Raw genomic sequence first — 27,510 nt, 5'->3', positions numbered from 1 at the left:
GGACAGTGATACCTGTTGTAACTGATTTCATTAAGTCTCGAGATACAGACGTGTTTGAGGTAGACACTTGGAAGGAAATAGTCTTGTGACTTTGGACTTCACACCTCTATGTGTGGGCCTGGATTTCCTCATCTGTGAAGGTGTTTTTCAAACTTGTTTTAGTTACAAAGTTTTTTCAAATGTGATCTCAAGCAGAACTCTCCCAGTGTGTAACTTGGATTGAATCCAAAGCCCCTGGTTGGAGCAGGGGTGGGGGCCAGAGCCCTCCACCTGCCCAGTCTCCCCGTCTCTCTTCTTTTTGGTCCTTCTGAGGAATCTTTTGTTTTGTTTTGTTTGTTTTTTCTATTTTTTTTTTTTTTTTCCTTCTGAGGAACCTTGTGGCTTCCAGGAACACAGGGTGAAAACCATGTAATAGACTAGCTCTCAAATACCTCCAGCCTCTAGAAAGTGCTTTGATTCTACCATTCAGACCTTGAACTGTCTATGGGGGCAGCAAGTCCATCAGCCTTGTTCATGACATATCTGTAGTGCTAAGGCGGGGCCTAGTATGTATTGGGCACTCAGTGGGTTATGTGTCCATTGAGTAAATGCCTAGGAGATCGATTCAATTAAGCAGGGAAGACCTACTGTGAGGATGATGGGATGTTACGGGAAGGCACGTACTGTGTGCCATATTCTGTTCTAAGTCCTGTGCGTGTTTGAAGTCTGTTAGTTGTCTCAGCAAGCCTAGGAGGCAGGTCCTGTTCTTGTCCCTCCCTGGCACAGGAGTTACAGAGCAGGGGATTAGCTTGCTCAAGGCTGTGAGGAAGTGGCCGACCTGGAACAGGAATCCCCAAAGACCTTACTCTCAACCGCGACCCTGGACGAGCTGTACTGTGTGCCAGGCCCCAAGTTACAAGCTTCACGCATATTCTTTCTGCGCACCCCATAGCCATGCAGTCTGGAAGTGGCGGATGGGGGCTTATAACTCAGATCTGTGTGATACCAGAGCTTTAACGGACAAACATGTCAACTCATATCAGAGATTTGCTTGAAGTTCTTTTTAAAAGGCAACTTCCAAGATTTGTTAGGTGATGAATATAAATATTGGATCCAGGCTTCTCATTAAATGCAGCCTGTTAGGATTGCCTGGAATAGTTAATATCTATTGAATCTACCTATTGAATATCTATTAAACCATGACAGATGAAGTTATGGCTCTATAATTTCATCATTTAGTATCCGTTATGGGGCGCCTGGGTGGCTCAGTGGGTTAAAGCCTCTGCCTTCGGCTCAGGTCATGATCCCAGGGTCCTGGGATCGAGCCCCACATCGGGCTCTCTGCTCAGCAGGGAGCCTGCTTCCCTTCTTCTCTCTCTCTCTGCCTGCTTGTGATCTCTGTCTGTCAAATAAATAAATAAATAAATAATCTTAAAAAAAAAAAAAAAGTATCCATTAGTCCTTTGCCACAGGGTAGTGTGGGAATGGGATACGGCCAAATAGGACATTCAGGAAACCAGAGTAGCTCTACCATTTTCATTCTGTGACCGTTCCAGTGGCTCTTGATAGACCAGGGCAGCTCTTGCCATCTACACTCGTCCCTCCGTCTTTCCAAAGCTTGTCTAACTCAGACCCTTTGGTTTCTGCCAACCGCGCCCACATACCACTGGAACGGCTCTGTCGAGGCGAGGCTGGTGTGGAAGGGTGTGCATTTTCTTGGAAGCCTGCATTATTGCGGAACCAGGGGTCAGTAGGTTCAGATAAAGGACTCCAGGGTTGTCTTTCGAGGACATAAGCTGAAGAGCTCATGACCTCGTAGCAAGGGACTGCCTCCATAGCTCTCACACTCATCCACAGGGCTTGTTGCACAGATGGTGTTGTGGGGATTGGTGTTGCCCTTGGCCACCCTTGTCACATGCAGCTTGTCTTTGCCTCTGAACCATGTGACGTTCTTAGAGGTTTGACTTACAAGGACAGTCACAGGTCTTCTTGGTCATGGGAGCAGACAGCTGAGGACTATTTATTTATCTATAAAATGACAGCTTAAATACTTAGTGATTTTGAATTATAAACAGAATGGTACACAATCGAGGGCACAGTTCAAAGCAATGTAAATGACTAGATACAAGGTAGATTCCTTCCCGAGCAGTGGTTTCTAGGTGCTGACATTTAGTACAGACGTCAGATTTGTCACACAGTGTGAAGAGGCCCAACTCCTTAGAGGGCTGAGCCATATAAAGGATTGCTTGCTGCTTGTCACTCTGCTGCCAGTGGCCATAAATGAAAGATGTCCTTTAATAGCATTGGGTTATTCAGGACTTCCTGATTCTGCTTCAAAGATTTCTCTTCCCATGATCCCACCACCCAGTATGTACATGTAAGGGTGTGTGTAGAGGTTGTGCATGAATTGGGTCAAGCCTGTGTATAGGGAGGGTATGGGGATTAGGGGGATGTGTCCTGGGACTGTGGAGCACGTGCACGTGTGTGTACAGAGCGACTGCGCTGACTTGTAGTTGCTGTGCTGTGATGGGGAGCACATGCACGCGTTGGGTGGTGTGATGGAGCTGTGAGTGTGTGTGAATGAGCTATAATTTCATTTTTAAGTGTACAATTCAGTGGTTTTTCGTGCATTCACAAGGTTGTGCAACCATCACTACCACCTACTTCCAGAACATTTTCATCACCTCAGAAAGAATGCCTGTGCTCATTAGCCGGCTCTCCTCATTCTCCACTCCTCTCCCTCAGCCCCTGGGCAGCCACTAATCTACTTTCTGTCTCTACGAGTTTGCCTGTTCTAGACATTTCCTATAAATGGGCTCATGTAATATGTGACCTTTTGTGTCTGGCTTCTTTCACTTAGCATGTTTCCAAGATTCATCTATGTGGTGGAATGAATCAGCCCTTTATTCTATTTTATGGATATACGATATTTTATTTTTCCATTTATCAGTTGATGGACATTTGCATTGTTTTCGGTTTCTGGCTGTATGACTGCTGCTGAGAACAATTGTGTACAAGTTTTTGTGTGAACGTAGGTTTTCGGAGAGAACCACTTTTCAAGTTTGGGTTATATTCTCTAGTATTTCCTATGTACAGGCATGTACGTGTAAACATCTGCATTTTTGCGAGTGTACAGTTGGAGTATGCGTGTTGTGCTGTTGCGTGTTTTTCCCTGCTCGGCAGTGTGTTCGCGGAGGTTTATCTTCAGGCTCTTGTCACTGTGACCCATTCATCTCTGTGGGGCAGTGTCCTCCGTGAGCCAGCTCTCCTTCACTTCACAGATCCCTGTCACTGTTCAGTCCGTCCTCGTGCAGTCTTTGAATAAAACACTGAGCCGCCTGGAGGACACGGTCCGATTGAACCAGACTCTGGTCGAGGCTGGGGATGTTAAAATCTGCACTAACGTCATTCTCGAGGTAGGTGCCCGATTTGGCGCGGAAAGCTGAGTCTGTGTGTGGCAGACTCAAGCCGCATGGTCCTGAGGGGTCACTGGACGCCCTCCGCAGAAGGTTCTGGCTCATCCTGGGATATTGGTTCTTGACTTGCCCTCCTGCCTGCCGGCCCACTGTACCATTAGAGGATGCTTCTTTAGGTAAGGGCTCTGAAACAGTCACGTGTGATTTTTCTCCACAAACCTAGGGACTTTCAAGAATATGTCAGAATGTGTTTTCTTTTTTTTTTTTTTAAAGATTTTATTTATTTCTTTGACAGATCACAAGTAGCAGAGAGGCAGGTCGAGAGAGAGAGAGAGAGAGAGGGAAGCAGGCTCCCCGCTGAGCAGAGAATCCAATGCAGGATTCGATCCCAGGACCCTGAGATCATGACCTGAGCCGAAGGCAGAGGCCTAACCCACTGAGCCACCCAGGCACCCGAGAACACAAGAATGTGTTCTTGTTGCTGTTGTTTTAACACATTTCCCCTGCGGAGATCGATCACGTTTTGTTCAAACCTGCTGATTGGGAATTCCTGTAACTAGGTAGAGAGAGGCTCAAATGGCCCTGGCAGCGGGGGGTGGTGCTGAGGCGTTACCTCCCGAAAGCTGAGGGGACAGGAGAGACAAGCTTCGAGTGGAGAAATGGGAAAGGACTTGCCCGCTCTATGTACTTTGAGGTCCCGATGCAGCTACTGAAACGCAGCGGGCACAGGTGTGTGTGGTTCCCTCTTGTTTTCAGGTGAAGTACAGCATCACGTACACAGACGCAGGGGAGGTAGCCCAGGCTGGCCTTGCTCTCCTCCTGGGGACGGTGAGCCGGGCAGTGGTCGCGCTCGAGCAGAAGTTTGAAATTTATTTCATTCAGGTGAGTTTGATCAATGTTGTACATGTATTTAATTGCAAGTCAAAAAATCATAACTTCTTAGTGAAAAAAAAAAATCTGTTGAGAAGTCTTACCGTCTTTCCACTTGTACTAAACAAAGGGCTTTATGTAGCCTGTGTTTGTAACAAAATCAGGCAGAGTCCTTGTATCTTTTTCCTTTCCTGGAATAAGATTCTCTTCCACGGGAGCTCCTTCTTTTATAGAACGATGCACTCCTACACTCAGCAGATATATTTATAGGTCTGAGTAGGGGGAGAAATTCTTTTATTGGTTAGAAATCCCAGATTTGACTGTGAGAAGTGTTTTTATTTTCACCCTATTTCCTTATTAAAATGAGAATTATGGGGGGGCATTTCTCCATTGTCTTTCAGCAAAATACAAAGCCAGTTCCTCTCAGCGGAAACCCTGGTTATGTTGTGGGGCTCCCATTAGCTGCTGGATTTCGGCCTCAGAAGGGATATCCTTTTTGGTTCTGTGGAGAAGGCTGATTTCCCGGTCTATGTGTGTGTGGTGCTCTTCCCTTTATCGCTGAGGGTCCTGGGGGCTGGAGGTTAGTTTTGGCCTGGACTCCTTGGAGGGGGGTGCTCTAGGGGTGGTGGGTCTGCTGCACAGCAGACAGGGCCATGTGGACACTGGTGGTTGGGGGTGGAACAGCATGGCCCAGGGAAATGTGTTTTATAATGAAAATCTTAGGACAGAAAAGTTGACAGACTTTTAGATATATTTAATTACACACGCAAGCAGAAACTCTTAAATTTAGTCATTTGGAAAACTTGGAATGATTTTGGAGGAACAGTTTCTGAGGATTTTTCTTCTGAGAATCTACTCAAGAAAAATAGAACTGTTTTTTGCTCTGCCCTGGGAAATAACTGTCAAGATCACAGAGGCCCAGAGAAGGGATATTTGGGTTTCAGTCATGTCTCATGTCACACACCTGTCACCATGGTCTGAGAATCAGACTGCTTTAGTCCTGGGTGATAGTCCCTTAACTTTCTGTGAATATCTGGGATTATTCAGACCATGAACAGATTCGGACAACTTACTATTCTTCGTAGCCTAGCCGAGCAAGATTGCTTCGCAGTGGAGGGGATCCGGGCCCCCGTATTATTTGGTTACGACATGCAGTCTGGCTGTAAACTAAGGTAAGAGAAGAACTTGCTGCTTTTGGAACTTGTCTGAGTTGATCAAATCTCCGTATCAGCCAGCGAGCACCTGTGAAAGCCGCAGTGTGACCCGTTAGCACTAGTGACTGTACTTGTGTTTTCTAATTGTAAATTTCACAACCATAAACCATTTGTCATGATTCAGAGGAAAACTGTTGCAGTCATTTTTCCGGTCACATGTGGCAGGGTACAAATCCCAAGGCTTTTGTAGGTTTTAAGGTTGCACAGCACTTGAGGTCACAGTAAGAATACTTTGCTTGGAAGTCCTTCCAGTATTTCTGAATCTTAATATATGTATTGCAACAAACCCAAGGAGAAGCAGCCTGAATGTGACCTCTGTTTTTATCTTTTTACTATCAAACGTATATATAGTGTCAAATGTCAAACAGCCCTGCATGGCTTATAAAGATGCCAGCTCCTACCCTCATTTCTCCCACTCTGCAGGCAATCACTTGCAGCTCTTATAGCTGATTTTTTGGAAATTTACTGCCAAATCTGTCGATAACCTATATGTAATACTACTTCCTGACACTTTGGTTTTATGAATTGTTGAGTTCCCACTATGGAAGACAAGGATTTGTCTCTTTCCCCTTTCTTCCCCTACCCTACAACGCAGTCACTTAACCATCCCTACGTCCCCCTAAGGCAATTACATCATTGTTTTGTTAGACTAACAGACACCATTTACATTATTCGTTCTGATCTGTTTAGACCAGTATTTCTCAGAAGGTGTTCCTTGGATTACATTTCCAAAGAGTCAGTAGGGATATGTCTGTGGTCCAGTTAATGTGTTTGAGGAACACCAGATTGAAGTTAAAAACAACAATTCCTTACTATAAGGACTTCTCAGAGCCTTTAATATGGTGAGCCTTTAATATAAGAGCCTTTAATATGGTGTGCTCCAGGAGGGACATAGGAATGCAATATTTCCCAAACTTTTGGCCACAGACCTCTCCTTGTACAGAGCCTCTCAATGGAACGCAGTTTGGGAAACACTGTTTTGTTTCTCCCTGGCCAACCAGGATTTCTGAGTTAGAGATTTGGCTTCTGTCAAATAATCCGTTTGGAGAGAGAGAATAAGGCAACTGGTGAGGGCATGCGTGCTGTTGAGGCCTGTGAGAGCTGTTGGAATGAGCAACAGCCCCATTCCACTGACCTCTTTTTCCTTCCCAAGACTGCCCAAAGCCATGGCGTGCCGGCTCGCGGCGCGGAGAGTGAAGAGCCTCCTGCAGAGCCAAGGCTTCCCGGACTATGTGGCCCCTTTTGGAAATTCCCGGGCCCAGGATGTGCTGGACTGGGTACCGGTCCACTTCATCACCCAGGCGTCCCACATGAAGGTAAAGGGGAAGTTGAAGGCCACCTGTGACTTGCGTCTCCTCCTCCCACTGCTCCTCGGCCCCCCGGGTTGGGGGGGGGGGCGGGTAGAGGCAGCTGGGAGAGCCACCTGTTGAGGCAGCCGGTGGCTCTGGGCAGGAACCCCGGCTTTGTTATCAGCTGGGCCTGGGTCTTGAAAACTGATTTTGCCCTTTGTTAGCTCTCTTGCCTTTGAGGCTTCGAGCTGTTTCTTCGTCTGTGAAATAGGGAGTGAGATCTATAGTATCAGCCTCATGTGGTTGTTGAGTTCAATGAGGTAACATGTGTGGGGCCTCGGGGTCGCTCCAAACATAGGGATTCACCACCGTCCTGACTGCTCCTGTGATCATTGGTGTGACATGAGGCATCGTCATGAGACAGAGGAGTGTGAGGACTGTGGCAAGAAGTGAGACTCCTGTGGGCATCGCTGTCCCAGCCATTGTTCCCTGGTCTATGAAGGCAGCCCACACGTGAGAGCTTTCCATTCCAAAGTTCCCCGAAGAGTTTAATGGAAGTCGACATCCTACAGAGAGGTTCCTGATCACACGTGATTCCTCTGCCCACCTTTCTCTTTTGTCTCAGCCGTCAGAGTGTGGGCGGCTGCTCTCCGGCTTATCCTTCAGTCGCCCAGCTTTTGCTGGTGGCGGCTTCTCAGGCCTCTCATTATCTGCTTAGCATATTTATAGCCGGGGGACAATGGGGCGAGCACTCGCTCTCCAGCTCCGAGCCGGCCCTCCTCCTGAGCCCCCAGCAGAGCCCGCTGATGACTCCGTCCCTGCTGTTCAGCGGCTCAGTCTTGGCTCAGTTTTGCGGCCTCAGTGAAGCAGGCGCCTGGCTTCTGGCTTCTCAGAGATGGGTGAAGACATTGTTGCTGCCCCCTCAGAAGGGAAAACAGGTTGGGAGGAGAGGCAGCGCAGACATGCGCACTGTCGGGGTCTGTGCTGTGCAGGGAGCTCAGAGGCCTGGAACGGCTTTTGCACCTACGTTGCAGGAAACTCAGGGGGCAGTGGCCCCCGAGCCTGCGCCAGGCCCGCGTCTGCTGGCTGCGTGTTGCCTCTTCTAATAACAGATCCTCACAGACTTTTCCAGCCTGCAACCTTCCTAAAAGGCAGTTCCCAGCTAAGGAGTTCCATCCGTGCCTTTTTGGCAGGAACCAAATTTAGCAGGCTTGCTAGCTTTTCATGCCCTGAAGAGGCATATTTTAAAAAGCTTGTTTTTGTGGGAAAATTTAAAACATACACAGAAGTAGAATATTACAGTAGAATTCCTTCTACCTGTCATGCAGCTTCAGTGGTTATCACATTTGCCAACAAACACGATGTAAAGGCCCGGGACAAGGTTGGGAAGGCCCTGGCCCCCATGGCCACTCTTCCCGGGGCAGAGGCCTCAGGCCTGCTCCCACATCTCCAACCTGCTTGGGTCACACGGAGAATTCAGAGTTCGTATCTTTTACAGCTCATGGACTCCACTGTGTCATCCCCCCCCCCACCCCGTGTAACAGCTTAATTGCCAAGTGATGAGGTTAAATAAAGGAAAGCATTTATATTTCTTCTGGATAGCAATTGGGTTTAAATTCTGTGACTAATGCCATCCTCACCCTCCTCCCCACCCAATGCCAGCTTCTCTCCTCAGGAATCTCTGAGTCGGATGAGGTCGGGCCGTTAATGCCCAAGGTTCCATGGTTTGGTGTTGGGAGCTCCACAACTTCCAAGTAATACCGGCTTCTTCCGAAACAGGAGAGGATGGAAAATGATGCTTTAGGTGTTAAAATATTTTTGGAGCATTGAGTACTTGAAAATATGTGCTCTCAGCTGTTTTTAACTGAACTTCGAGTCTCTTCACTCTCTTGTTCAGAACATTTTGTAATATGTGAAACGTTTTATAATTAAAACTCTGAACTGCAGATTAAGTTTGACATGAGGTTGTGTAATGTTCAGATTGATTAATGGCATTTTGTTGTGTAGGACTCTTGCCAGCTCCCTGTGGCTTTGGTGATAGAAGTGAAGTGGACTAAATACGGGTCCTTACTAAACCCACAAGCTAAAATAGTAAATGTGACTGCAAGTCTCCTCTCATCCTCCTTTCCTGAGGTAGGTCTAACTTGGGTTTCAAGGTCTGGGTAAAGATGTGAGTCCAGACAAAACTCAAGTGTGATAATGAAATTTATTTCGTGAGAGAATTATTGAACTTTAATCTGAATTCTTAAAACAATTCAGCAATCATTTTATTAGAGAAAAAAATCCCACTGACAACAGTTGACACTAGCATTCTTGTTCAGATTTGATCTTTAACGTTCTTTGAAAATGGAGTTGTGACCGACACTGGTGGGTTAGGACAACCTAGGGAAAAACTCTCTCACCCAAGTGAGCAGCCAAGGAGCCCTCCGCATGCCTTGGAGAGGCACCGACCCTGCTGGGCCAAAGAGAATGCAGCCTGTCCCGGCTTTGTTATCCTGAGCACGTGAGCGCACGCCGGAAGGCAGGGCTTGTAACACTCTTTTCATTACAGACCAACTCAGGAAATGAGAGGACGGTTCTCATTTCCACTGCGGTTACTTTTGTGGATGCATCTGCACCTGCCGAGGCAGGCTTCAGAGCTCGGCCAACCATCAACGCCAAGCTGCCGTTTAATTTCTTCTTTCCATTTGTTTGACGTAAGTTGCTAATTGCCTCTAGAATCGCGTGCTGTAGGGCCTGGACTCCTTGGAGACATCCTGGTATTCTACCTCTGACCCATGGGGTTACCCTCCGACCACACACTACCCCTCTGTCCTCACTCCACTCTTTTTGGAAGTTTTATTCTCCTCGGTTGGACCTTAGAACGGGGCACCGTCTGGTCTTGGTGATTTCCAGTCCCATCAGCCCGTAGGTCACGTGCAGAAACCAAACTGCACCTTTGGGAAGATGGTAAAGGGCACAGACCCGGAAGTAGAGGAGGTGTCGAGGGTTTGTCCAGCTTACGCATCCTCTGCTTCAGTGTGAGTTATTTTTAAAATACTCATTGTTTGTAGTTCAGGTTTTCTTTTCAGGTCCCACGGAAATGAGTACAAAAATAGCAAAATATTGTATATAAAATCATGCAAGTAGCAGACTCGGCCTCATGAGGGGCTCTTCCCCCCAGTGTCTTCATTCTGTGGAGTCTTAGGTCTAATTGCGGTTTCAGTGGCAGGCACCGGAGCGCTCCATGTGGAGGGCTGCATGGGATGCCACAGAGCAGTTCCAAGCAGTGGATGCTGGAAAGGATAGAGTAGGAGGGCCCAAGGGAAGGAGTTTCTTTTATATGTTAATTGTACAGTAATTGAGAAAAATGTTGTCGGGAGGCAGGACAAGGTAGAGCCAGTTAGAAGATGGAGGCTGCCGAGGAGGGGGCTGGGTACCTGAGAACAGCTCTCTGGCGGAATCTGCGCGGAGAGGAGCTGTTTAGAACAGCTTAAGATGGTAAGACTTTTCTAGATCGGGCTGGTAGCTAAGGTAGCTTCCTTTTCTCTTTCAGAATGCTCATAGGAAAGGATGCCTTGGTTCCTCATACATGTGAAATGTGAAAAAGTATATTTGATGAGATTAAATTTTATATACAACTTCGTACTTTTCCAGCTTTGTCGTTCATTTTCAAGCAACAGTCCAGAGTTCAACGTGGGAAGATATAGTTTGTGGTACATTGTGATATGGGGTGAGAATGGGATGGGAAGCTCTTGGTCATGCCAAGACAGAGCAAGCCTTCCCACAGACTTTCCCTCCCAGCCCCCAAAACCCGAGCTGGGTGGGGTGAGGCAAAAGCATCAAACCAAACCTCTCCCTGAAATGGCCCCAGGAGGGGCAGCTGTCTTTGTCATCAGAGGTACACGCCCGTGAGGCAGGGGTCTTCTCTTTGGGACGGAGCAGGCACACGTCTAGTTGACCTCAGGAAGGAGTCCGTTCTGTCTCAATAGCTTGCTCAGTCTTTCAATTTCTCGTTCCTATCATTACAAAAGCAGATACATAACTCAGTTTACCTGCCGCGCCTCACCAGGGATGTGGCAACCATTCAGTGGGCCCCAAGGACACAAAACTGAATGAATGCTACGCTCCTGGTGGGGTCTGCCAGCGGACCTGCCACAGTCAGCTGGGGTCCACTGGGGAACAGCAGTGACAAGAGGTCCTCAGGGAGGGGCACCTGGCACAGCTCTGGGGAAGGAGGCGATGCCTAATCTGAAAGGACAAGGAAGACTGAGCCAAGGGCAGTGTCCGAGCAACGACCTGGCAGGGAGAAGCACCGTGCTAAACGGAGACAGATGGCATTTTCCCAAAAGTATCTTCTTACCTTTTCAGAGCAACTGAATTCAAGGTGTTGGATCTTGGCGGCCAACTGTATATTTATCTGTTTTAACCTCAGCAGCTGCCGTTCTGAACGTGTCTTAACTGAGATAATTATTCCTGTAAAATAATTGAGGGTTTCAGTGATACAGGTTTGTGATTTAACCACTTGAAAAGAAACCTCCGTCTTCCGAGTGTGTACAGTTGGGCAGACAAAACAGTCCGTCGCTTAAAGGCATTAGAACCTGGAAGGTCAGATTTTTCATTTCTGAGCTCCTCACTAACCAGTAGGGAAATATTTCCCTCCAGCTCACACGGGCCAAGAAATCCTTTATTGGTCACTTGGCCAGATGAGTGTTAAACTCCCTCACACAGAGCTTGTTGACGACAGTGCTGGTGCCCAGCCATTAGACTGCCACTTTTGGTTTCCCGCCTCCCACAGGCACAGCCAGTTGAGTTTAGCTGTCAGATGAACAACTAAGGCTTGGCCAACAGAGGGGACATCAGCCTTGTCTGATGGCTCCCACATGCCCACGTCACAGTGGGAACGTGGCCTCAAAAGGATGTGTAGCAACTGGGGATGCTCCGTGCCTTCCAAGTGAGAGCGACCATGTCTGGACTTGGTGGGTGTGAGGCCCGCAAGCACTGGCCCCTTGTCGCTGGCATTCTTGGTTGTCTGAGTCCAACTGAAGCCTGTGTTGCTTTTTTAGACCTCTCATGTCCTGCCACAAAATTTGATGGCAGTGCAACTGTGGGCATTAGGCAGTCCTGTGGCCTGCCGCCATCCAGACCAAGAAAATGAACAAATCTCAGGGATTTGGTTTTATCTGCAAAAGCAAATCTCACCATGGTGGGATACGAGAGTAAAGGGTAGTAACTGTGTTCATGAGTCGTTCACCGTAATGGTTTATCTACCTCCGTGGTATAGAACCTTTGCACAGAGCATTTTTCTATTAAATGAGTAATCAATTAACATAAGCATGTTCAATAGTAAGTGAAAAACTTCCTTTATTTCCCTTGACAGAGCCCAAATGAATATTCTTAATGGGCTTTCATGAGTAGATCTACACTGGCTCCTAAAGCCAGGGGGAGCCCCCGGTGCCCACGGGAGAGCCCCTCACCCAGTCCTGTGTCGGAGATGTGACACTCCTGCCAGCAGGCGAGGCTGGGACAGGACCCACTGCGCTGCCCAGTGAAGGAGCGCCGTGTCAGAGGACAGGCCTGCCTCACTCGCTCCCTGGCGATGACTGAGCCTGTCATGCTGAGCCCTCGTCTAGGGACTCCCCAAGCCAGCTGGACACCCAAATCACCAGGTAGCGCTTCAAAAATAGACACTCTGTGAACGGTCTACACCAGACTTCCAGAAGCACTGGAGGTGACTCTCATGGGGTGGGGTCACAGCATTTGGGCACCTCTGACTAGGGTTTGTTCCCCAAGAGCTGAGCAGTTAACGGCAGGAACATGGCTTTTCAGACACGGAGCCTCCCCGCAGCACGAGGGTGTGTGTGAGGAACAGGACCTCCACCATTTCCCCAAGAGTGTTCCCTACAGCCAAAGTCTACGACAGGCTAACAGGTGTTACTTCCCCGGAAGTGTCTACTTGGTCAATTTGGGGAACTCGGCGTTCTGTCTTCCTCATGCCCACAAGTGCTCCGACTTCCTCGAAAGAGCAGAATCTAGTGTCCAGCATTTCTCAGCTTACTTCACCCTTTCTGGATGGTGCCCTTCCGAGGCAGATGGGATTCGGTAGAACATTCTTTAGGAAACACCAAATTAAAAACAAAGGTGTTCTCAGAATCAAGCTGGAGGGACTTAATCAAAGCTTAGTCTGACCCTTTCTACAAATACCTCCTAATAATCATGAAAACGAGGCCTAATGGAGAAAAGTGCTTCCTCTTAAAGCATCTGTAACTTGATATAAATTTGTAGCCACAGAGGCAGTGGTGGGAACCGAATCAGACCACTTCATTTTTCTCTAGAAAACACTGGCCAGGAAGAGGAGGAACCATGACCTCTGGGTCCAGTCCCAGGCTCCGCCCAGCCAGCTGTCCCTCTGTGGCCTGGGAGGACAGGGGACATACCGTTGATGATCCGGGCCACCCGCCACAACCGGAGTAGAATCAGCAGGCCAAGAGCCTCAAACTGGTGCTTCTGGAACAGGAGGATAAAGTCGAGGATGAAGGAAACCACCACCACAATGGCGTCCAGGATTTCAAACTTGTGGTGAAAGAACTCCATGCGGAAGACAAATAATTTAAAAAAAATCTCCATCATAAAGAAGGTCAGGATGGCAAAGCTCATGTAGTGGAAGACCTGGAGAGGACAGAAGAGGCACAGTGAGAACAGATCCAGGGCTAACCACAGGCCGGGGCAGGGCACACACACGCGCTGGGCTGCAGAGCACCTGCCGGGGCACCACAGAGCAAATGCACTTGACCCATCCCAAACTCCCCAGGGGCTGTTCTCCGACTGGGGCCACGGCTGGGACACCACAGACAAGGGCAGTTGGGCAATGGCAGGTTTGAAAACCACCATGCCCTTCGGCCCAGTAATTCCAAGTGCTAGTATTTCATCCCATAGCTCTGCTCACATGGGCACAAAGGCATGTTGTAGGGATCTTTGCTGTAGCATCAATTGCAGACATAAGATTTTCTACCTTGTTCATAGAATAGAAATTCTATTGGAGGGCACTTGTCAAATGCATTATAGTCCCTCCATATGGAGCACTATGCAATTGTTAAAGACCAAGGCTGACTCCTAGGTATTGACTAAAAATGATTACTTAGGTAGATGGTAATTGAGGAGGGTTCCTGGATCTTGATTTAGAAATACTAGCTCTTGGGACACCTGGGTGGCTCAGTGGGTTAAGCCTCTGCCTTCAGCTCGGGTCGTGATCTCAGGGTCCTGGGATCGAGCCTCACAACGCGCGCTCTGCTCGGCAGGGAGCCTGCTTCCCCCCTCTCTCTCTGCCTGCCTCTCTGCCTACTTGTGTTCTCTCTCTGTCAAATAAATAAAATCTTTATAAAAAAAGAAATACTAGCTCTCAGTAAAGTAACCATTTCCATTCTAGGACAGGGAAAGTACAAAGGCATCTGGGACATTATTTGGGGCCAGAAAGCAAGAAAATGCTCAAAGACTACATAGTCATCTTAAAAGGATAGAGCAGTTAGTCTGAAGAGACAGTGACAAAATTTAGTAGGACAATTTGGACCCTGAACAGAATGACTATGTTGTAATACAATGAATAAAAAAAAAATTCATGAGTCCTTGGTGATACATACACATACAGGAAAAAAGGAAAGCTCTTCTATATATGTATAAAACCAACAAAACCACCCACCTACCAGATGTAGAATGAATGCCAGAAATCTCAGTTCGCATCCCCCAGTGTACTCACCGACTTGGACAGTGACCGTCGGGTGGATGCGAACTGGGGAAGAGGATCTTTGCACAGCAAATTCTAACTGCAAAGGGAAAGTGGCCCTGGACAGTGGAAGAGCTCACACTTTCTGCCTTTGGTGATGCCAGCGAGTATCCCTGTAGTGACATGCCATGCTGTAAAGGAAACAGCCCACTAGCTAAACGCTCTTGCTTACGGAGCCTCTGGATCCAACCTCTGGTGCGCAGGGATTAAGGGAACAAGCTGAAGGACCTCTGGGGAAACAGACAAATCCAGAACGTGGGACACACTACGAGATGACTGGCTGGACTCGGGGCGGAAAGAAGGTGGGAGAGTGATGCCTGGGTCAGTGGGTTAAGCATCTGCCCTTGGCTCAGGTCCATGATCCCAGGCTCCTGGGGATCGAATCCCACATCAGGCTCCTTGCTCAGCAGGGAGCCCACCCGCCTCTCCCTCTGCGGGCTGCTCCCCCGTTTGTGTTCTTTCTCTCTCTGACAAATAAATAAAACCATAAAAGAAAAAAAAAGAAGAAAAAGTTGGGAGGACTCTTCTAAATTAAAAGAGCCTGAGGAGATATAACCAAGTATCATATTAGAAGTCTGGATTCTAGTTTGGGGAAAAAAAAAAAGCATTATAACATATTTTTGGGACAAATGAGGAAATTTGAATATAAGCTGCTCATTATGGAATTACTGATAATTTTTTAGGGGTGATAATTTTTTAGGGGCAATTATGGTTCTGTAGGAGAAAGACCTTATTCTTAGGCATTTCGAAGTATTTGTGTCCTGATGTCTAACTTACCTTCAAATGGTTGAAAATACATGGGTGTGTTTATGGATATACAGAGGATAAAATAAATGTAGCGAAAAGTATATTTGTTATTTTTCATAATAAAAAGTTGAGGAAAAAGGCACAAGACAGCCACCTGAGTAGCTCAGTTGGTTAAATGTCTGCCTTTGGCTCATGATCCTGGGCTGTGGGGGGGTGGGGAGGATCCCTGCTCAGCAGGGAGCCTGCTTCTCCCTCTGCCCCTCCCCTCTGCTTGTGCTCTCTCTCTCTCTCTCTCAAAAAAAAAAAAAATCTTAAAAGACAGTACAGCAGGTATGTCACTGATCATGTTAAAAGTAGAGGGAGAGGAAAAATATTCACCCATCCGTGGAAGGCCTCGGGCCGGCCACAGAAGAAGAGCCAGCAGCTACCTTGGGAAGCCTGCGCAAATGTCTGGGATGGGCTCAGGCAGAAGCTGTGAATTGGGGAATAAACAGCGGACAGATCTCCAGCACAGGGACCACGTCAGAATGTTGACAGGCTGAGAAATAGCTCATCTGCCACTAAAGATGGGACAGTATCCCTTTCCTGGTCAGACCCTCCCTCTAGAAGCAGTGACAATGCCTCAGCTCAGCGGTCTAGCACCACTCGAGATTTGAGCCTTCGAGTGAAATGAGGTTTCCTGCTTATAGTAAATGCTTGTCTATAAGAAGACATTTTCTGTGCTCTTTGGTTAGAAGCACCCAATCAACTCTGTTAAGGACTTGGTACTCCCAGAAGGGTGCTCTCTGCCCCCCTCTGCCCACCTCTGGAAAGACACAAGTGAATGGTATTTTTTTTTTTTTTTAAGATTTTATTTATTTATTTGACAGACAGAGATCACAAGTAGGCAGAGAGGCAGGCAGAGAGAGAGGAAGGGAGGCAGGCTCCCTGCTGAGCAGAGAGCCCGATGTGGGGCTTGATCCCAGGATCCTGGGACCATGACCTGAGCCAAAGGCAGAGGCTTAACCCACTGAGCCACCCAGGCGCCCATAAGTGAATGGTATTAACGGGCCGCTGGCCCCCTACCTTGGCAGCGTAGTCATTCTTGTCAAGCTCGATGATCTTCAGGTCCAGAATGAGCTCAGCAAGGACCAGGAGGGCATCCAGAATGACCAGGCAGATGATGATAACCTGTAGACCAAGGGAAGGAGCGAGAAACCGTGAGACCTAAAAAGGGACCCTCCTTCCATCTTTAAGGGCCAGAAACATCTAGGGAAAACCACTGGGTGAAGATGCCAGGGATGGGAGGCCGCTGCCCACAGCTGCGCACCTTCCAGGCCTGTGGGCCCCCCGGGGCAGTGCCTGTCCTCCCAGATCTGCTCTGCCTGGCTGAGTGACAGTCACCACTGGTCCTCCGTATTCATTCATTGTTTCTCAGCATCTCTCAAGCCAAACTGCTAATTCCTAGATGGCAAAAAAAATTTTTTTTTTAAGTTTTAATTTTCCTATTTCTGGAGGTTTTCTTGCCAGGGTACACCCAGAACAGATGCTCAATAGATAATTAAAAAGATCCGCCTCAGAGATCTGAGTCATGGAAGTCGCTCCAGGGACTGCCGTCCTTGAGGCAGTTGGATTAAGTGACATCCACCGTCCACGTAACAGGCTCGTCGGTGGGGGGGGTGTGGGGGGGATGGGCAGATGGTGGGGACAGGGTGCCGGGAGTGTGCGCTCTCACTGACAGTGGGGAACCCAGCATGACAGGTGGTGAAGACACTGCTGGGGGCCCTAATGGCAGGGTGGTGGAAACAGCAATGGGAGGAACCCCAACAGACAGTGTGTGACCCCTCCCTTCCCTTGGGAATTCTGGACCCCCCCCCCCCCACTGCCTCCCTCGGGACCCTGCTTCCTCCATCTGACACGCTCAGGTGGATTCAATGGGATCATCTGCCGTTTTCTTGCCAGTGCCGGCACCTTCAGGTGAACCGAACAGGCCTTGGCAAAAATGGACTAGTAAACCTCCTGACCACTTCAGCCCCTAGCTAATCACTTCAGTAATTAAAGCATTTGAGCACGTGGTTTACTGTGAAAACTGCACAGCAAAGTAATGACGTTTTCACACATATCCAAATTCCGTAGCTCAATAAAGATTCAAGCCTCTGGCGGGTGGTTTTTCCTTTTTCTTTCTTCCTTCATCCTTGGTTTTATTTTAGAGCTAACAGGACATGAGAGGTCATCTGGTCTAAAACCAAGGCACAGAGACATCAAAAACAGAGTGAATTTTTAGCCATAAAAAGGAAGGAGCCCTGGGGTGCCTGGGTGGCTCAGTGGGTTAAGCCTCTGCCTTTGGCTCAGGTCATGATCTCAGGGTCCTGGGATCGAGCCCCGCATTGGGCTCTCTGCTCAGTGGGGAGCCTGCCTACCCCCCATCCTGCCTGCCTCTCTACTTGTTATCTCTGTCAAATAAATAAATAAAATCTTAAAAAAAAAAAAAATAAAAGGAGCCCCTGCCACACACCACCGTGGGAGTGTGCAGCAAAGCCACAAGGCTGAGAGCAGCAGCTAGACCCAGAGCAGGCCAATCCGTACCCGCAGCAGATCAGCGGTGTCTGGGGTCTACTGTTTGATGGGTACCGGATCTCCTTTTGGGATGATGGAAACATGATGGAAAAGACAGTGGTGCTGGCTGCACGGCATGTGGAAGTGCCACATAAATGCCACTGAATTACTGACTACAACAACCAACTTTATGTGAGCTCCTCAGTTAAGAAGAGCCAGACTGACCCAAGGTCACAAAACTACAATGCCTGGGTCCCGGTCCTGGCCTCTGTTAACTAATCCCCAGACCCTGAATGGGCCACTTCACAAGGCAGTGCTGTTTCGGAGGGGAATCACGTCACAAAGAGAAACGCCAAGAATTCAGGGAAGCTGGTTAATTCTGCATCCAGAAGGGGCGAAGGGGGCCAGGCCCAGCAGGAGCAGGCAGTGGTGTGGCGCGCTGGCCCTGGGCCTGCTCCCGTGTTAGCCTCCCCCGACCCTGGCCCACCTCTCAAGGCCGATGAGCCTCCCATGGGAATGCTAAGTTTCAATGTCCTCTTGGAGAAAATGGGGCTGACCACATTTTCCTCCCTCGAATGACAGCAGGAGTATGACCTAATAAGGTAACATGTGATGGGTGCTTAGTACAGGGCCCCGCAGTAGTGAGCAGGTAATGAAGTGAAGCTCCTTGAGCTTCACGACTGTCCTCCCCTGGCTCAGCTACGCTGTCCACCCACGGATTCCACAGAGGCCCAACACACCCCGTATTCCCTCCCGTGCTTGTACCATCCTGTGGGAGAAGTGACAGCAATTAACTGTACACCAGCCCACCTAGGCTGCTTCGAACCATGGGAACAGGTAGAGAGAATGTATCCCAGAAAGGGATTCCAGAATCCTCTCGTGTGCCGATTCTACTGGCTGAGATCAAAGCCCTGAACTGGTGTCCCCACTCCATGCTGGTCTCCCTGAGCCCCTCCACAAATCCAGTCTTGTCACTCCCTCCATCCACACACTTAGACTTTCCATGGCCGCCCAGTGCCCACAGAAGACCTTCTAGCACCTCCTCTCTTACCAAGTTCTCCCTCTACTCGCTACACGTAAGCCATATGGACCCTTCTCGATTCTAGGAGTGCGGCAGATCCTTTCCTATCTTGGGCCCTTTGCAAACACAGTCTCTCTACCTGGAAAGTTCCTCCCTTCACCATTCACAGGGCTAGAGGTGTCAGATGAAATGTCGCCTCCTCCACCACATGTCCTCTGACACCCAGTCCTAGGTCACGTGTTCCTCTCAGGATCTCTCAGAGCCTCCTTCTGTCTCCCTACAGAGGGCTTTTCTTCGCTTGCAACCAGCATCAGTCCGGGTGATGGTTCCTGGAGTGCCTGCCTCTCCACAGACCATCCGTCCTCTGAGAGTAAGGATAGGGGTGTACCCCATGCTTGCTGCTCTGTGCTCCACCGCCTACCCCCTGCAAAAGTGTTCAAGAAGGAACTGTCCAGTGAATGACTAAGCATCTCTGCTTATGTTTCAACGGTCAGGCTGCTGCTTCTCTAGTAGGACTGTCCTTCGAGGTCCTGGCTCAGCAGGCAGCCCTGTGGCCCAGTCAGGAGCCGAAGGACCTTCCAGAGCAGGGAGACCCAGGGTTCCCCTTGCAGCTGGAAGGAAACTGGCTCCTTCTGCTTCTGAAATTGAGGGTTTGGGATTTCAACCCCAACAACTTAATATGTTTCCTCTCCTGTCACAGCCACAGAGGAACGCACTGAGCTGTGAGGCCTGCTGGGGAGTTTGGCCTGTTTCATTTCTCTAAGCTACACGAAAGCGAGAAAAAGACCAAAATAAAAAAAAAAATTTTTTTTTTTTTTTTTCCTATTTTACCCTGGAACAAAGGCAGCCATGGGAGAGGCAAGGGCTGTTTCTGTTTCCAGAGGGGAAGTCAGCTCTAGGGAGGGACTAGTTTATTTCGGTTTAGGACACCTGCCACAGGGTCCCCAGAATGGCTCCATTACGGGACCTGGGCTGACAAGGCGCCACGTGCTTCCCTAGTGTCCTGGGCCTCCTGTCTTCTCCTGGGGCCCTCAGAACAGGCTTCCAGACACCTGCCTGCCCACTTCAGGGCTGGGGTCTGAGACAGGACCCACCAGACTCAGCCTGCGTTTGTCCTTCAAAGTCAGAAGATGCTGACAGACGCTGAACCCTTTGCTGTTCTTTGAAGTCCGTGTGTCCCTCCCGTGTTCTCCCCTCAGCGCACCTGGAGGTCAGCGGTGGGCTACACCAGGCAGATCACTCCACAAAATAGGAGACCGAAGCCCCCATGGTGATAAGTCTGGGAGGCGCAGGACCCTCTTGGCTTTGTTAAACTCAGGGCGGACACTCAGTATTGGCCGAATGAACGCAGGAACGTTTTCTCTGCCTCCAATGTCTACCTTTTCATTGACTTTTTTTTTTTTAAGATTTTATTTTATTTATTTGACAGACAGAGATCACAAGTAGGCAGAGAGGCAGGCAGGAGAGAGAGGAGGAAGCAGGCTCCCCGCTGAGCAGAGAGTCTGACGTGGGGCTCGATCCCAGAATCCCGGGATCATGACCTGAGCTGAAGGCAGAGGCTTTAACCCACTGAGCCACCCAGGTGCCCCCTTTTCATTGACTTTTTGTGTAGATAGTAAAACCTGCATAACCTAAAGCTACCGTGACAAAATGTGAACCATTCTGAAGTTGGCATATGGTTCAAGGGCACCAAGCACCCTCACAAGGTCTGCAAGCATCACCATTACATCGTTCTGGAATGTCTCGATGACCCCACGCAGAAACCTGTATCCATTAAGCAGGCCCTTGCCATTCTGCCCTCCCTCCGACTTGGAACCCCCAGTCTGCCGTCTGTCTCTGTGGGTTTGCCTGTGGTGGACATTTCGCATCAACGAACTCAGACAACAGGTGGTCCTGTGTGTCTGGCTTCTCTGAGTGTCCCCTTGTCAACGCTCATCCCCTCATGGCAGGTGTCACTGCCTCCTTCCTCCTCACGGCCGAGTATGGACAGCCTACATTTTGTTCCTTCACTTGTCAGGGGACAGAGCTCGCACTGACTCTGGACCATGACTTTACCCCTGACGGCACGGGGTCTGCCCAGCGCTGGACGGGGCGCCTGACCCAGGGTTAGGGCTCAGGAGACCGACGTCACATGAACAGGGCGTTGGCAGAGACAGGCCCCCACCCCGGCCTTGTGACTCTTGGCTGGCGGCTCTGCCCCACCCCAGGCATCCTGGGCCTCTGCCCGCCTACCTGAAACCTGTGCGAGCTGAAGAGCTTCCTCAATGTGGCCCTGAAGTCGAGGGGGGGCCGGGGCGCGGGGCCGGGGGCCGCTGCTGGGTCGGGGGCTCTGCCCTCCTCCCCGGAGGCGGTTGCCTGTGGCGTTTGCTCCTCGTCCTCCTCGTCCTCCTCATTCTCCCACTTCTTGTAGTTGATGTTCCAGGCGTGGTAGTCGTCCCCGACAACGGTGAAGTGCTTCAAGAACTTGCTCATCCTCTGGGCCGGGGCTGCTCTGGCCCTGCGGGAGCTGGCCTGTGGGAAGGGGAAACAGAGGCAGTGCTGAGGCGCGGAGGCCTCTGAGCCCGTCCACACCGCTCAGACCTCACGCTGCTCTGGCGGGGAGCAGGGCCCAGGCTGGGCCAGGCCGCAGAGGGGAAGAGAGCCCTGTGGCCCTCGGAGCACCAGGCAAGCGGGGACTGTGAGGTCACGGTGGTTTCTCGTGCATTTATTTTTGGAATCCAGGGTCCCAGTGCCAGTGAGGCAACAGGAAACCCCAGAACCCATCAGGCCTGTCACTATGGTCGGGTTGGCAATAACCAATGAAATTGGTACCACAACCCGGTCACAAAATACCCACCACGTGTAAATACCGGAAGAGCGGCCCCATGGTTCAGAGACATCACAACCTGAAAAACCGGAGGTGAGAGTTGGCGGGGCAGGGGTGTGGAAAGCCAAAAGTAAAAGTACTCAGTTTCACAGAAAAGGGAGGGCCGCCCCCTTCATGCCACAGATCAGTTCTTGAAATGTGAGCGGCAAATACATTTTCCTAAGTGCAACCACTGCAGTTTGAAGTGCGTGATGGACAGAGGTTTAAAGACAAGTGCCTTCAAAGCAGAAAGCAAATAATCTTCCCTTTGCCCAACTGACCCTACCGGATATCAAATTTCCTATAAAGTTCAATAATTAAAACTTTGGGGTAAGGGTCCAAGAATGGGGACTATGGTCAGCGGAACAGGAAAAAAGAGCCCAATCAGACCCATACCCCAATAGGGCACTGGGTGTGATGGAGGTGGCGTACAGATCAGTGGGAAAAGGCTAGAGAGGCCAGGACACCTGACCTTCATGATAGGAAACAAAAAAACAAAAAAAAACATGAAAGAGCCCTACCTCACACCCTACACAGAATAAATTTCAGATGCATTAACTGTAACATATAAATTTTTTTTATAAATTAAAAAAAATTTAGAAGTCTTAGAACAAAATATAAGCAAGTACCATCATGACCTTCAAATAGGGAAAGGTTGCTTAAATAAGACACAAAACAAATGGACAGACTTAATTCATCAAAACTAAAAGCTTTTATATTTCTCTCTTTCTCTCTCTCTCTCTCACATCCACATACACAAATACCATACACAACCCTAGAAAGACATACCATAGCATGGGTGAGACACACACATATTTGCAATGTACTTACTAGGCATTGTTTAGTTCCGTGTCCAGAATATATAAAGAAATCATACAAATTAAAAAAAAAAAAAAAAAGACAACTCCTTTAAAAACTAGGCAACTGTATTGATAGGTCACCTACAAGGAAACCCAAATGGCAGAGACACAACCTCACTAGGACTCAGGAAAATGTGAATGGTAAGAATTCTAAAGTCTGCGATAGCAAATACTGGCAAAGATGTGACACAGTGGGGGCTCTTGAACACTGAACATAGGAACTGACTCTGGCACCACCATTTTGGGAAACAACCTGGCACTGCTTTGTCAAGTCGAAGCTGTGCATCTCTCTCTTCATAATCTAGTGATTCCATCCCTAGAAAGGCGCCAGAGAGAAACACCCCCACATGTGCTCGAATCAGTGGTTTGTTCAAGAATGATCACTGCAAATGTTCACCGGAATGGTGGGAGATGGAGGAAGGAGGGACTGCTACAGAGCCGCTAAAATGAATGAACTGCATTACTAAACGTCACCGATGACATCCACAGCTACCCACTTAGCAGCACTGAACACAGCAGGTCCCTCCTGCCTTTGCTGGCTTCTAGGATCCCTTACTCTCCTGGTTTTCCTCCCACCCCGACGGTTACTTCTTACCAGTACCTTTTGCTGGATTCCCTAAGAGGAAGACCTTACATTTAAGTATCAACATACCGGGGCCTCAGGTGTCTCTTCTCCATACTCCGTTCTGGTGGCTTCCCATTCAGAAGCATAGCTTTAAAAGCCATCTGTACATGGATTATACAGAAACACTATCTCCAATCCCAGTCTCAACTAAGGACATGCACCCTTAGTTATCTAAAAGGTATCTTATACCTAGCATGCATGTTCAAAGCAAAATTATTCATTTGACACCCAAAACATCCCCATCTCAGTTTAGGGCACTTCCTTTGTCTAGTTCCTTAGGCCAATAACTTTGGCATCATTCTTTAAATGTCTCTCTCTTCATTCAGTACTGACCTAGCAGGGGTGCTTGGGTGGCTCAGTGGGTTAAAGCCTCTGCCTTTGGCTCAGGTTGTGATCCCGGGGTCCTGGGATCGAGCCCTGCATCCGGCTCTCTGCTCAGTGGAAAGCCTGCTTCCTCCTCTCTCTCTGCCTGCTTCTCTGCCTACTTGTGATCTCTGTCCATCAAATAAATAAATAAAATCTTTTAAAAAAATTCTGATCTAGCAGTAAATTTTGTTGGCCCTGCCTGTTAACTCCTTTCCAACTAAGACCACTTCTCCCCATTATTTCCTGCTGCCTCTTGCCTGAATTACTACAGGAGACTCCCACCTCCTCCCAATATCCATTCTCCATCTGGCAACTTGAAAGAACTTTCTCAAATAGAAATGAGATCATGTCATGCCCTTCCTTAAAACTTTCACATGTGGTGTTTTTTTTTTCCTTCCCCAGCATACTCAGGCCTTCCTCCCGGAAATGTTTCCCCTCCCCAGACAACTGCACGGTTCACACCTTCACTTGGATCAGGCTTCTGCTCAAATATCACCTCCGCTGAAACCTGGTCTGGTCGCGCTTCCCCACACCATACCCACTTACCCTGCTTCACTTTTTTTTTTTTTTTAAAGATTTTATTTTTAAGTAATCTCTACATCCAACATGGGGCTTGAACTCACAACCCTGAGATCAAGAGTCTCATGCTCTAAGCCAGCCAGGCGCACCTCATTTTTCTTTATTGCATTTATTGGTGACATTACATATGAACTTATTTATCTGTTTATTATCTGCCTACACCCCCTCCCCCCAAGACTCTAAGCTCCATGAGAGAACTTTTTCCATCTTGGGCAAATGGCCTATCCAGTGTCTGGCACTTAATACACACTCAAAAACACCCAAATATTTAAGTGACTAAATGAATACATAAATGTGGATACGTCTTTACAAATACGTTGAGGGGCACCTGGCTTGCTCAGTCAGTGAGTGTCCGACTCTTGGTTTCAGGTCAGGTCATGATCTCATGGGTCATGAGATTGAGCCTCGCGTCTGGCTTTTCACTTAGCAGGGAGTCTACTTAAAGATTCTATCCCTCTGCCCCCTCCTGCACATGGGCACACATGTTCTCTCTTTCTCGTTCTCTCTCAAATAAATAAATCTTTTTCTTTATTGCACTTATTAGTGACAGTATATAAGAAAATATATTTGAAAAATATTTTAAAAATATATATTATATAATATTATTAGACTATTAGACTATACATTAGAAAAATACTTTTCTAATATTTCTAAATTAGAAAAGTTAAAAATATGTTGAGTTTAGAGGCACCTGGGTGGCTCAGTTAGTTAAGTGTCTGACTTGATTTTGGCTCAGGTCGTGATCTTAGGGTTGTGAGGCTGAGCCCCATCTCGGGATCTGTGCTAAGTGTGGGGCTTGCTTAATATTCTCTCTCTCTTCCTCTCCCTCTGCCCATCACCCCCCAAAAAACATATATGTTGAATTGAAAAGGAAGATATAGAAGAATATGAACATAATACCACTTACGTAAAAATTTAAAAATACATGCAAAGTATTACTATATGCTGTTTTGGGAATGTATAAAATGGAAGTGTAAACATACAAAAGAAGGGGATTTCTGCTTCTGGTCATGATAGAGTAACTGGTAGCAGATTAAGGCTCTTGCCATAAAAAAACTATAGAAGTGGATACAATGAATGAAATTTAAAGTGGTCTCTGAGAAAAGAGAAACAGACAAGGTGAACCCCCACACTCACCCTGACTTTCTGCCTAGAGGTACTTTCTGGACTATGGCAGCAAGACTATTGAGCCTTCCTCCCTCAAGAATGTGCATGGCAAAGTACCTGAGAGTAGGAAGCTCTACAGAGAAGGAAATCCAAAAAAATCCAACTTTGGCTGAATTCTAAACAGCTGAGAAACTGCCAGAGATGACACAAGGCTGGGTTGGGAGATGTGTGAGTTCCAAACATCCAGAGTAGAGATATCGTGTTGAACACCCTGAGAATTTAGTTGAAATTCCAGAAAGGTCATGCCTTATTAGTATGCATAATCTAGCCCTATAATAAGAATTACCTTAGACCTGTCCCAAATATACTTAAAAAGAAGCCTTGAAAAGATCAAGCAGATCCCCAGGTAAATTGACTTCCTGTTGGAACAAAATTCAAATTCTACTAGGGAGGACAACAAAATATACTCAACAGTGTAGCACTTATAAATGTATAGCATACAATAAAAAATCACTAGACAGGGGCATCTGGGTGGCTCAGTTGTTGAGCGTCTGCCTTTGACTCAGGCCATGATCCCAGGGTCTGAAATCAAGCCCCACATCAGGCTCCCTGCTCCACAGGAAGCCTGTTCTCCCTCTTCCACTCCCCTTGCTTGTTCCCTCTCTTGCTGTGTCTCTGTCAAAAAAATAAAATCTTTAAAAAAAAATTACTAGACAAGTGAGGCAGAAAACCACAGCCCATAATGAGAAGAAACACTAGCTTACCAAAATGGACGGATAATAGAATTGGCCAACAAAGACTTGTAAATAGCTATTATAATATGTTCAATGATTTCAAAGAAAATATGAGCTTAATGAAGGAACATATAGAGAATCTAAAAAGAGAAAATGGAAACTGTAAAAAAAAAAAAAAAATCCAAAGGGGCTCAAAGCTGATTAGATACTGTAAAAGAAAAGATCAGGGAACTTAATGACAGAGCAATAGAAAGTATCAAGTGGAAACATGGTGAGAAAAAAAGGTAGGGGAAAAAAACCCAGAGCCTTAGGGATAACATCAAGTGGTCTAATATACATATACCCAGGGTATCAAAAGATGAGAGAGACTGGGGCAGAAAAAATTTGGAGAAATAATGGGCTGAAAACATTTTGAAATCTGATGGAAAAATATAAATATGTAGATCCAAGAAGCACGATGAACACCAGGGAGGACGAACATAAAAACGAATGGACTGAAAGGAGACACCAAATACAAGATGGTGTTTGCCCTTAGGGAGGGGCAAGGGCTCAGAACCAAAGGAGTCAAACAGTACTTAAATGCTAGGGCGCCTGGGTGGCTCAGTCATTGGGCATCTGCCTTCAGCTCAGGTCATGATCCCAGGGTCTTGGGACTGAGCCCCGCATTGGGCTCCCTGCTCAGTGGGGAGTCTGTTTCTCCCTCTCTCACTCCCCCTGCTTGAGCTCCCTCTCACTGAGTCTCTCTGTGTCAAATAAATTAATAAAATCTTAAAAAAAAAAGGACTTGAATGCTAGACAAACTTTTTTTTTTTTAAAAGATTTTATTTATTTGACAGATGGAGATTACAAGTAGGCAGAGAAGCAGGCAGAGAGTGAGGAGAAAGCAGGCTCCCCGCTGAGCACAGAGCCCGACTCGGGGCTCGATCCCAGGACCCTGGGATCATGACCTGAGCTGAAGGCAGAGGCTTTAACCCACTGAGCCACCCAGGCGCCCCAACAAACATCTTTTTAAATCACACAAAGATTTGAGGAAAATAGGACAAAATGTTAATAGTTGTTAATTTAGGGTGGTGATTATATAAGTACTTCTTTATATCTGTATTTTTTTTTCCTAAAAGATTGTATTTACTTATTTGAGAAAGAGAGAGCACGAGAAAGGGGGGTTCAGAGGGAGGGAGAGGAGAGGGAGAAGCAGACTCCCACTGAGCCATGAGCCAGACTCAGGGCTTGACCCAGGGATCATGACCTGAGCCAAAGGCAGATGTTCAACTGACTGAACCACCCAGGTGCCCAGTATTTGTTTTTTTTTTTTTTTTACACCTTCCAAAGTAAAATAAAATTATCTCTCTCCAACAGAACGCCTTTGATGCATACTCAGATTTTTTTCCTAATAGGTTTCATGAGCTCAGGAAAGGTTAGAGTCCAAATAGATGACCTGGTCTGATCTCCCCACTTTCAGAGATGGGAACACTTCTGAGACCGGCACCCCGGGCTTGCTCAAGGTCTCAGTGCACTTGGGAGTCCAGAACTCAAACTCTTTTGCCCTCAGTCCACTGTCCTTTCA

At 47.9% G+C, this 27,510-nt stretch overlaps 2 protein-coding genes across 7 annotated transcripts in view; one reads left to right on the top strand and one right to left on the bottom strand.

Moving 5' to 3' along the window:
* The window catches only part of TCTN1 (tectonic family member 1), a 28,629-nt gene extending 18,236 nt beyond the window's left edge, over positions 1-10,393 (top strand). For 2 of the 5 annotated variants that reach the window (XM_032876302.1, XM_032876301.1), the window contains 7 exons: positions 3,261-3,395; positions 4,152-4,277; positions 4,667-4,752; positions 5,297-5,437; positions 6,633-6,795; positions 8,776-8,901; positions 9,320-9,950. In XM_032876302.1, coding sequence (XP_032732193.1) covers positions 3,261-3,395; positions 4,152-4,277; positions 4,667-4,752; positions 5,297-5,437; positions 6,633-6,795; positions 8,776-8,901; positions 9,320-9,463 — 921 coding nt within the window. In that variant the 3' untranslated portion in view covers positions 9,464-9,950. Of the gene's footprint in view, positions 1-3,260; positions 3,396-4,151; positions 4,278-4,666; positions 4,753-5,296; positions 5,438-6,632; positions 6,796-7,126; positions 8,290-8,775; positions 8,902-9,319; positions 9,951-10,303 lie in introns of those variants that run through there. The other 3 variants (XM_032876299.1, XM_032876298.1, XM_032876300.1) reach the window with 3 other exon arrangements.
* A 3-nt stretch (positions 10,394-10,396) lies between these two features.
* The window catches only part of HVCN1 (hydrogen voltage gated channel 1), a 34,238-nt gene continuing 17,124 nt past the window's right edge, over positions 10,397-27,510 (bottom strand). Inside the window, exons 3-8 of one of the 2 annotated variants that reach the window (XM_032876304.1) lie at positions 21,667-21,715; positions 21,063-21,341; positions 16,340-16,444; positions 13,185-13,416; positions 11,111-11,223; positions 10,397-10,766 (exon numbers count right to left, since the gene is read on the bottom strand). In XM_032876304.1, the coding sequence (XP_032732195.1) occupies positions 10,701-10,766; positions 11,111-11,223; positions 13,185-13,416; positions 16,340-16,444; positions 21,063-21,341; positions 21,667-21,696 (825 nt within the window). In that variant the 5' untranslated portion in view covers positions 21,697-21,715 and the 3' untranslated portion in view covers positions 10,397-10,700. The remainder of the gene's footprint in view (positions 10,767-11,110; positions 11,224-13,184; positions 13,417-16,339; positions 16,445-21,062; positions 21,342-21,666; positions 21,716-27,510) is intronic. The other variant, XM_032876305.1, reaches the window with a different exon arrangement.

This window comes from Lontra canadensis, unplaced genomic scaffold, assembly GCF_010015895.1.
Source record: "Lontra canadensis isolate GAN:19392208 unplaced genomic scaffold, GSC_riverotter_1.0 scaffold58, whole genome shotgun sequence".
Taxonomy (NCBI): Eukaryota; Metazoa; Chordata; class Mammalia; order Carnivora; family Mustelidae; genus Lontra; species Lontra canadensis.
This window is presented reverse-complemented; position numbering and strand designations above follow the sequence as displayed.